Consider the following 10,669-nt stretch of genomic DNA (forward strand, 5'->3'; position numbering starts at 1 on the left):
AGCTGGCCCTCTACTGAGAAGTGCTTGACTGCCAAGTGGTCTTCCCAGTCATTAGTGAGACTCTTGTAGAACTCTCCATATTCCTCCTGTGTGATGTCATCAGGATTTCTGGTCCAAATGGGCTTAGTCTTGTTCAGTTCTTCCCTATCAATGTACTTCTCCTTAATTTTTTTTGTTTTCTTTTTCTTGTCTTTGCCAGTGTTATCCTCCTCATCTGAACCCACATCTTCTATCTTGGGCTTCTCTTCGCCATCCTTCTCTTCCTCTTTCTCACCTTTCTCTTCTGCCTCATCATCACTGATTTCCTTCTCTCGTTCTTTCTCCAGAGAGAGGGTGATGGGGTAGCCTATGAACTGTGAGTGCTTCTTCACTACTTCTTTGACTCGTCTCTCTTCTAAGTATTCTGTCTGGTCTTCTTTAAGGTGCAAAATGACTTTCGTACCCCGAGCAATGGGCTCACCATGGTCAGCACCAACTGTGAAGGAGCCCCCAGCTGAAGACTCCCAGGCATACTTCTCATCATCATTGTGTTTTGTGATCACTGCCACCTTCTCTGCCACCAGACAGGCAGAATAAAAGCCAACGCCAAACTGACCGATCATGGAGATGTCTGCACCAGCCTGCAGAGCCTCCATAAAGGCTTTGGTACCAGACTTGGCAATTGTTCCCAAGTTATTTATGAGATCAGCCTTGGTCATGCCAACGCCTGTGTCCACAAGAGTCAAAGTACGTTCCTGGGGGTTAGGGATGATGTCAATTTTCAGCTCTTTCCCACTGTCCAGCTTGGAAGGGTCTGTCAGGCTCTCATAGCGAATCTTGTCCAATGCATCAGAAGCATTAGAGATCAACTCTCTAAGGAAAATTTCCTTGTTGGAATAGAAGGTATTGGTGATAAGAGACATAAGTTGGGCAATCTCTGCCTGAAAGGCAAAGGTCTCCACCTCCTCCTCTCCATGGTGCACTTCCTCAGGCATCTTGATGAAAAGGGTTCCAAGTACCAAAGAGGCGAGGGCAGGGTCTAAGAGCAGGCCGCACAAGAACAGCAAGCTGCGCGGGGGTGACTCAAGAGCCACAATTTGTTATGACCCACATAGTCAAATGCCTTTGCATAGTCAAGGAAACAAAAACAGACATTCCTCTGGTACTCTCTGCTTTCAGCCAAGATCCATCTGACATTGGCAATGATGTTCCTAGTGCCATGGCCTCTTCTAAAATCAGCTTGTACTTCTGGCAGTTCTCTGTCAATGTTGTTTTTCTCACCTCAGTAGGAGTAGCAAAGTTTAATAAGATAGCAAGTAATAAATGCTGGAGAGGACATGGTGAGATAGGAACTCTCACACAATTAGTGGGTCTGTAAAATGATACAATCACTCTGGAAGGCAATTTGGCATTTCCTCAAAAAGGTGAATAAAGAAATCCCACATGACCCAGCTATTGTACTGCTAGGAATATATCCTGAGAGAAAAGGAACTAAGGCACAAATGGAGACTTGTACACCAATGTTCAAAGCAGCATTATTCACCATTGCAAGAACATGGAAACAGCCCAAATGTCCATCAATAAATGAATGTATTGGGAAACCGTGGTACATTCACACAATGCGATACTATGCAGCACTATGGAACACTGGCCTCTTCTAAATTCTGCTTGAACTGCTGGCAGTTCTCTATCTACATACAGTTCTAGCCATTTTTAAATGATCTTCAGCAGTATTTTGCTTGCATGTGATATTAATAATTTCCACATTCAGCTGGATCATCTTTCTTGGGAATGGGAACAAATATGGACCTCTTCCAATCTGTTGGCCAGACAGCTGTCCTCCAAATTTCCTGGCATAGACTGGTAAGCACATTCAAGGCTGCATCTGTTAATGGAAACAAGAAGGTCAAGCAGGATTTAGAAGAGGCCATGGCACCAGGGATATCATTGCTGATGTCAGATGGATTCCGGATGAAAGCAGAGAATACCAGAAGAATGTCTATTTGTGCTTTATTGACTATGCAAAGGCATTTGACTGTGTGGATCAAGTTGTGGCTGATACTGAGAAGAATGGGAATCCCAGAGCACTTTATTGTGCTCATAGGAACCTATACCTGGACTAGAAGGCTGTTGTGTGAACAGAGCAGGAAAACACTGCATGGTTTGGAATTGGGAAGAGAGTGCGTCAGGGCTGTATTCTCTCTTCATGCCTATTCAATCTATATGCTGAGCAAATTATCTGAGAACCTGGACTCTATGAAGAGGAATGTGGCATCAGGATTTGAGTGAAACTCATCAATAACCTTACTTGCTGAAAGTGAGGTGGACTTGAAGCACTTGTTGCATAAGATCAAGGAATACAGGCTTCAGTATGGACTGCATCTAAATGTCAAGAAAACAAAGATTCTTACCACTGTACTGAGATGCCACAGCATGATGGATGGAGAGGAGATTGAGACTGTCAATATCTTCATCTTGCTTGGGTCCACACTTAACACCCTTAGTATCAGCAGTCAGGAAATAACGAGATATATTTCATTGGGAGAATCTGTAGTTAACCACCTCTCCAAATTATTAAGGCATATTTGTGTCAGTTTGAGGACTAAGGTGCATCTGATTCAGGCCATAGTCTTTCTGATCAATTGCTATGTATCTGAGAGCTGGACAGTGAATAAGGATGACAGAAGAATTGATGCCTTTGAGCTGTGGTGTTGGAGAAGAGTGGTGAACATCCCGTGGGCAGCCAGGAGAACCAACAGATATGTCTTGCAGAGGGTGCAGCCAGAGTGTTCTTTGGAGGCCAGAATGGTGAGGCTTCACCTCACATACTTTGAGCATGTTGCTAGGAGGTGCTATTCCTTGGAGAAGGAAATGATGCTGCGAAGGGTGGGGGGTTGGCGAAAAGAGAGAAAGACCCTCAACCAGGTGGATTGACATGGTAACCGCTGCAAAGGGCTCTTATGTGTCAGGAAGTATGAGGATGGCACAAGGTTCAGATCTTTTGCTCATTAGGTCACTATGAGTTGTACTTGACTCATCAGAAGCTAACAATCACAATGGAACAAGGATTTTGTAAAATACTATATAACACGGGATAGGCTAAAGAGTATTATGCTGAGTGAACTAACTCAGTCTCCTAATGACAAACACTACATACACAAAAACTGTAAAAACAGAAGGATAACTGAGCAAGAGGCATATTAATGTTCAATAAGGAAGGCGGAAAGGGGTTAGAGGTAGGGAAATTGGGAAGGATGGAACTACTGGGTTGGCGGAGTTTAGTGCAGCTGGGGACAGTGAAGGAATAGGAGAGATTCAACAGGTATTTGAAAAGATGGGGTAATAATAGGCATAGACAAATAGTAATTATATAAAATACAATGTATATGAATGAGTGTATGAAACAATTTAAATAAGATTATATAAAACAATACTTTTAAATCCATTTTTAACTGTATTGCATTCAATGTACATGAATGAAATACAATTTAAAAAAAAGAATATATAACTAAGTTAAAAAAAGCAACAAAATCCCAAAATGGAATCTCAGGTACAGTGACACTTTGCAGCTCACACTTGGCCTCCATACCTGAAAAAGAAATTGTATGCTTTATGTGTCTTTGTAAACAGTCATATACAGGTAGTCATAAAGAGTGAAAACATAAGTGATGGTATTTTATCATGTGTTTATTTGCCTATATTTCCAGAGTTGGTAGTTATCCTGTATAATGTCCTATGGAATGAAGATTAGAAGGTCTTAGTCCACAAAATACAGAATGACCTTTGAGAAGATGAACAAACTGACACGCAATATTTTAGTGTTTATAGTGTACTAAGAACAAGAAGATAAACTGGCACTCTTACCTCAGATTCTTCTTATTCAGCTTTATTACCAAGATTGCTTTTAACATGTCAGCCGTTAAATTAAGGACTCAGCAAAGCTAAGCAGAGGAAGAACAAATTCCAGGCAGGAAAGTTCAAGAGTTAGTCTTTCAAATGTGCTTATTCACCCAGATAGTTCCGCTTGCAATGACTAAGAGTCACTATCACGCTTGCCAGAAGTTGTAAATGATGACTAAGAAAAACGGAAACTTCCAACATGGCAACTAAAGAAATAACTGACAATAGGAAAGGTGTCAAAAGCAAAGAACGATTTCTCCATTCCAAATGTGTACCCCAGCCACCTGTTCAAGCCACCCTTTCTAGCGCCTCTCGCCAGTAAAACATCCCTGGACTACTCAGAAAAGGATAGGCCTTCTTCCTTCTGCGTACTCCTGCGACCGGTCCTCTCTCTCCTCACTAGCCTAGAAGCATACTTGTGTGTGTATGTGTGTGTGTAAGAGAGAGAGAAAATACACATTCATGTGTTATTAACGTAATCTGCAGTAAGTCCAGGGAACAAGCTAGTTAAGCCATGGTCTCTGCCTCTCAGGAGCTCCCGAGTACGCAGAGACATCACTGTTTCATCCATTTATTTATTCAATTAGGTTAGTGCCTGTGGTTGGCACTGTGACTACACTCTGCCTCCACTTGCTTCCACATCCCTCTGTGGCCCCTAACATGCTGTAGACATTATTTGCACTATTTACTTAGGGCTTCACCTCATATACTTTGGGAGAGGGACATACCTTGGAGAGTGACATGATGCTGGGAAAGGTGGAGAGTTGACGAGGAGAGGAAGACTCTCAACCAGGTGGACTGACACAGTGACTGGAGCAATGGGCTCTAGTGTGTCAGGAAATGTGAGGATGGCGCAGGACAGGACAGGGTTCAGATCTTTTGTTCATAGGGTCACTGTGGGTCAGACTTGACTCCATGGCACCTAACAACAACTATAAGCACCTAGAACAGTGCTTTGGTCTGAAAAGGATCTTCCTTGAAAGAAGATCAAGGCATACATCTGCATTTTTTGAGCTCTGGAAGCCCCACTGGTAGGGAGTTGGCAGGGAGCTGCCAACCTGCAGGCAGATGGTTAGAATCCATCAGCAGCTCTGTGGGGAAAAGATGGGCAATCTCCCTCTCCTTGCACAGGTTCAGCTAGGAGAGGGCGGGCTACTGGCACACCAAGTCTACCGAATGGCTTCCCTCTCCCCATTCCACCCCAAGGTGGAAGTGACCCTAGCTAAAAGGATTCAGGAGAAAGGCGAGAGCCACAGCCCTCTTAGCCCCTCCTGCCCCCACGCTGCTCTATCTGGCAGAGCCAGGCAGTGGGCCGCTCTGAATCCCCTTTCGAGGAAACATCTGCAACAGGGTTCAGAGGAAGCTGGAATTGAAAAGGAGATGAAAAACAAACTTGGCAGTGGGGGTAGGGGTGGAAAGAGCCTGGGCAACGGAAAGTGGTTTTCCATTCCAAGCACTGAACAGAAAAGGCAGAGAAGTACAGACATCGGTGCTGTAGACTCTCTGCCAGCTGCTCTGTGGCAACAGTGGAGACTTTCTTTGAGAACCCGAGAAAAAACCCAAGTGCTCCAAGGTATTAGACCAGGATTCGTTCTGGCTAGGCAACACTACTGAGCAGAGTCGAGGGCACAGGGCGGGGAGAGGAAAGTCTAAGAACTGCTTTTACTGGAAGCAGCATCAAAATCAACCATTAACTAGGCACTTTCTTTCTAAGGCACTAAGTCCATTCAAGAAGACAGAGAGAAATCCAAGTGCTGTGCCCTTGCCTTTGATCTGTCCCATGCACTATGTACACACATGCCTCAGGAGAAAACAGGAAGCACTAGGAGCACTGTTCTGCCTGGAAAAGACATTGAAGCAGCACTGGGGGCACTGACAATGTCTAGAGCAGTGTTCAATTGTCCCGATAGGTATGCCACTTAGCACAAGAAAGAATTAACCAATTTGGGGACCTGAAAAGATGGGGTAATGATGGGCATGGTTCAATGGGGACTGAGTTTACAAAATGTAATGAATGAGAATGAGGGTATAAAACACAATGTGAATGAAGAATAGTGTACAGAATGTATATAAACTTGATAAGCACAAGAACATAAAATTCAAGAACGATTTAACCAGCCCAAAATGTCTGATAAAATAGGATATGAGACTTGATCTTAACCAAAAATATCTATTCCTGATATTCTAGTTTGGTATACTGTCTAGGGAAAACAAAGCACTTAAAATAGGTAAACTTATATTCTCTAATTTATTAATTTGAGGAAGGAGTGTTTCCATTCCAACTTTCTCATTTCATAGGAATGAAAGAAAATAAGCATAATTTTCAGATGACTTAGTCTTCATGCCATTTTTTCCAGTCTATGGTGTGGTTTTAGCCAGTCTGTTTTCCCTGCCTTTCTCTTCCAGGAACATTATGAATTTATTTTCAAAACAAGAAGGTGGATTTAGGTGGCCTGCAGATAAGAATCAGGTTTTATTGTGGCCACTTAAGGCTTAATAGATTAGCGTTTTATCATGAAAATTCTATACTGTATTTTAGTTAGAGAAGATAAGCTAACCTATTTTAAGCGCTTTGTTTTCCCTAGGCAAGATGCCAAACTAGAATATCAGGAATAGATATTTTTGGTGAAGATCAATTTTCTTATATCCTAGTTTATCAGTGGACATTTTAGTTGGTTAAATTTTTGGGGTTTGGTGGTTTTTTTTAAAGTAAAATTTAAAAACAATTTAGCCAGACCAAAATGTCTACTGATAAACTAGGATATAAGAGGATTGATCTCAACCTATCTCATGGAGGGTCTTCCTCTCCTTCACTGACCCACCTACCCAAGCATTGTGTGTCATTCCAAGGGACAGCCTCTCTTTTTAAAAAAAAAAAAGAAATAGAACTTTTATTTGACACTGGTTTACTTACAAAGTTCATATACATTGTTTTTCACACCAGATCTTTCTCATTTCCTTTACCCATCCCTCCCTCCACACATCAAATTGTGTGACCCTATGATTAACATCTCCCCACCTTTCCATCCTCAACCCTCTGCTCCCTCCTGCCCTCCTTGGATCCTCATACTTGTTCTACAATAATGGCCGTATACAGATTTTGTCCTTAAGGGACTGAATTAGCTCACTTAGCATAATGCTCCAGTCCTCCCTCCCAAGTTAGGTAGTAATTTACAAAAACATTGCTCCTGCGTGCTGCGTAGTATTCCATTGTGTATCATAATCTCTCAATCCATTCGATTGTGGTTGGACATTTGGGCTGTTTCCATGTTCTCGCGATGGTGAACAACACAGTTATGAACACTGGTATACAAATCTCCGTTTATGCCTCAGTTCTTATTCTCTTGGGGTATATTTCAAGCAATGGAATAGCTGGGTCATATGGAATTTCTATGTTCAGCTTTCTGAGGAAATTCAAAACTGCCTTTCAGAGTGGTTGTACCATTTTAGAGTGTATAAGAGTTCCTATCTCGCCACATTCTCTCCAACATTAGGAACTGCCTCTCTTAACAAGCCCAAAGTACATGAAGCAAAACTCTGGCATCTTTGGCTCCAAGGATCACTCTGGCTGCACTCTCTCCAAGACATATCTGTTTGGTCTTTTGGCCATCCATGGGATATTCAGCACTCTCATCCCACAACCCAGCCAAAGGCATCAAGTCTTCTGTCAGCCTTAGTCAGTGTCTAGCACTCAGATGCAGAGCAAGTGACTAAAAAGCCCATGGCTGGAATCAGAGATGCCTTAGTTTTCAGATTGACATCATTACTCTTTAGCAATTTAGAGAGGCCCCTGACAGCAGACTTTCTGAGTCTCCTAGTCGCTATTGCCTTTACTAGGTGCCATCAAGTCAATTTTGATTCACGGTGACCCCATGTGACAGAGCAGAGCTGCCTCCTTAAGGTTTTCTAAGCTAGCTGATGGAAGTGGGTTGCCCAGCCGTTCTCCCACAGGGCTGTGAGATGGGTTAGGACTGCCAACCTTGAAGTTAGCAGCCAAGTGCTTAACTGTTGTACCACCAGGGCGCCTTTCATTCATGACTCAGTACAACCCTCGTTTCACTCGCCCAAATTCCAAGAGACTGGAACTTGCCCTATTCGGTGCCATCTTTATGAGCTCTGCCATGCTTAGGCCCACTGGTAGTCACAGTGTCAGTACATCTTGTTGAGAGTCATACTAACTTGTCCCAATTAGAATGGCACAGATCATAAAAATGGGAAATGAGGTGTTGGCGAGGTTGTAAAATGATACAGCCACTGTGGAAAACCGTTTGACACTTCCTTAAAAAGTAGAACATAGCACCACCACACAACCCAGCAATCGAACCCTACACATACACCCAGAGGTGAAGGTAGGAACACAGAAACCTGCACACTTACTAATTTTCAATGTAGCTCTAGTCACAAAACAGAGAAAAAGAAATATGCAGCAATAGCTGCACCTTGAAAACACTGCTGAGTGAAGTCAGCAGAGGACAAATACTGCATGATCTCACTCATATGAAACCGCAGACTTTTTTCAGTTGTTACTAGTGGAGGGAGCTCTGGTGACCTAGTGGTAAGAACCTGCACTGCAACCCCAAAGGCACAAGGTTTTAATCCAGCAGCTGCTCTTCTGTGGGAGCAGGATGGGCAATCTCCTGCCTGAGAACTCCCCCTCCCCAGTCGGTTCTGAATCGGTGGCACATAAAAACAGGGGAGGGAGGCAAGAAAGGGGAGCTCTTGTTTAGGGAGCACTGGGACACTGAGTTGTGTTAATGTTGGTAGAATAATTTGATAAATGACAGTGGTGGTGAATGCACAACCAGAAGAATGTATTCAGTGTCACAGAAGTTGGTATGTAAAATTTGAACAAAAAGAAATAAATAGATAAAAGCTATGGCTCAGCCAAGTAACCTCTCAATTGTCGGGAAGGGAAAATTTGCCCACAGAAAGTTAGGTAGTGCAAGAACCCAATGCCCCTCTAGTGAACGCTCTACCATGTGATTTTCAATGTTGTCATGTCATCTGACAGAGATACTGTTTGTTCCGTTTCTCATGTGAGCCTAGGAGAGGTGACGTGGTAAAGCAGGCATGAACTGTGACTGCACACACACAATCTAGCTTCAGTTCTGAGGCTTGTAAATTGTCCCGGAGCGAATTCCGTCCAGCCCGAAGGGGCCCCAATGGCCACTCCGCCATATTACCTACCTCGTATTACTCAATTTCTTATCTGTAAAGGCAGAGAGTTACAGTTAATCTCCAGTATTTCCCTCTTTAGTCATCTATGGAGTCAGCCAGCAAGTCAGGGCCCCACTCTTCCAGGCCCTACAACTAGAGAGGTCTGAACAAGCAGATCCAGGTCTGGAAGTGACAGCTTCGGCCTATCCGTGTGGGGTGTGTGTTCTCTCTGGACAAGGCGGTGAGGAAGCCCAGGCCACTGTGAGAGGCCGCCAGGTGGTTACCCCCTCTCTGGGTCCAAGCCCGGGCCCAGGCACAAAAACAAGAAGCAGGTCGCTGACCTGGGGGAAAGCCATTCAGCCGCAATAGACAATCGAGGTTAACAGCCGTTCCCCAGAAGCCTCGCAGTCTCACTCCACCCACAGATGTACTCAGGAGACGGGAGCAAGGGCGCTGAAGTCCAAGGCCGGCGTTTATAACCCTGCCGGCCGGCATGAACCCAGGCACCTCCAGGCGGCCAGCCGACCTGTCCCCGGCCCGCCGTCCACCAAGTTTTTTGAGACCTGCCTGCGCGCTCGCAGGGCCTCGGTCCCCCGGCTGCCCACCTGGCTTGTCGGGCGCTGCTGCCGCTTCAGTCTGCCCCTCCGGGGCCCGCCATTGCCCCGGGGCCGGGGTGCAGCCGGGCTGCCCCGGCGCCCCCGCCTGCCCTCCTCGGACGGCTCCGCTCACCTCTGGCCGGCTGCGCTTCTGCAGCAAATGCTCCAGGTAGAGGTCCGAGAGCGCCGTGCGCATGCCACCTCCGCCCTCGCCTTCGCTCGCCTTCAGCGTCATCTCGCAGGGGCCGGGACGCGGGGACAGCAGGCGGACAGCGCGCGAGCGTGGGTGCCGCGGGCCTACGGGCGCCGGAGACTGTGGAGGCGCGAAGACTCAGATACCATTTTAGCATACAGTATGCTTTTCTCTGAGCTTTCAAATCATCAAAACAGCTATAGCAATGTGAGACTCACTCAAAAACATACCAATCCCATTCACAGGAAGTTTCATTAGCTTCTTAACAGATTTTAGAATTTGACTAGTCCTATATGTATGCTTTACAAGGGGTCATGGTACTAGGGAATTGTAGCTAATGTTAGATAGCTCGTGACTGAAATCAGGGAGTACCAGAGGAGTGTCTGTGTTTCATTGATTATGCAAAGGCATTTGATTGTGTGGACCACAACAAACTGTGGCTGACTCTGAGAAGAATGGGAATCCCAGAACACTTGATGGTGCTTATGCGAAACCTATACTTGGACCAGGTGGCAGTTGTCAGAACTGAGCAAGGGAACACTGCATCGTTCAAAATTGGGAAGGGTGTACACCAGGGATGTCCTATCTCCATACCTTTTCAATCTAGGTGCAGAACATATTATCCAGGAGACTAGGTTCTATGAGGATAAATGTAGCATCAGGGTTGGAGGAAGACTCATCAACAATTTGTGTTATGCAGATGGCACAATCCTGCTTGCTGAAACTAAGGAGGACCTGAAGTGTTTGCTGCAGAAAGTCAAGGACTGCAGCCTTTAATATAGACTGAAGCTCAATATCAAAAAGACAAAGATTCTCACCACTGGGCCAATTGGCAGCATCGTGA

At 44.9% G+C, this 10,669-nt stretch overlaps 1 protein-coding gene across 1 annotated transcript in view; it reads right to left on the reverse strand.

Moving 5' to 3' along the window:
• MPP1 (membrane protein, palmitoylated 1, 55kDa) overlaps nucleotides 1-9,867 on the reverse strand; it is a 37,527-nt gene extending 27,660 nt beyond the window's left edge. Inside the window, exon 1 of the mRNA XM_006899999.1 lies at nucleotides 9,766-9,867. Coding sequence (XP_006900061.1) covers nucleotides 9,766-9,867 — 102 coding nt within the window. The remainder of the gene's footprint in view (nucleotides 1-9,765) is intronic.
• Nucleotides 9,868-10,669: the final 802 nt, after the last annotated feature.

Source organism: Elephantulus edwardii, unplaced genomic scaffold (assembly GCF_000299155.1).
Source record: "Elephantulus edwardii isolate Elephantulus edwardi_28Jun2011 unplaced genomic scaffold, EleEdw1.0 scaffold00269, whole genome shotgun sequence".
Taxonomy (NCBI): domain Eukaryota; kingdom Metazoa; phylum Chordata; class Mammalia; order Macroscelidea; family Macroscelididae; genus Elephantulus; species Elephantulus edwardii.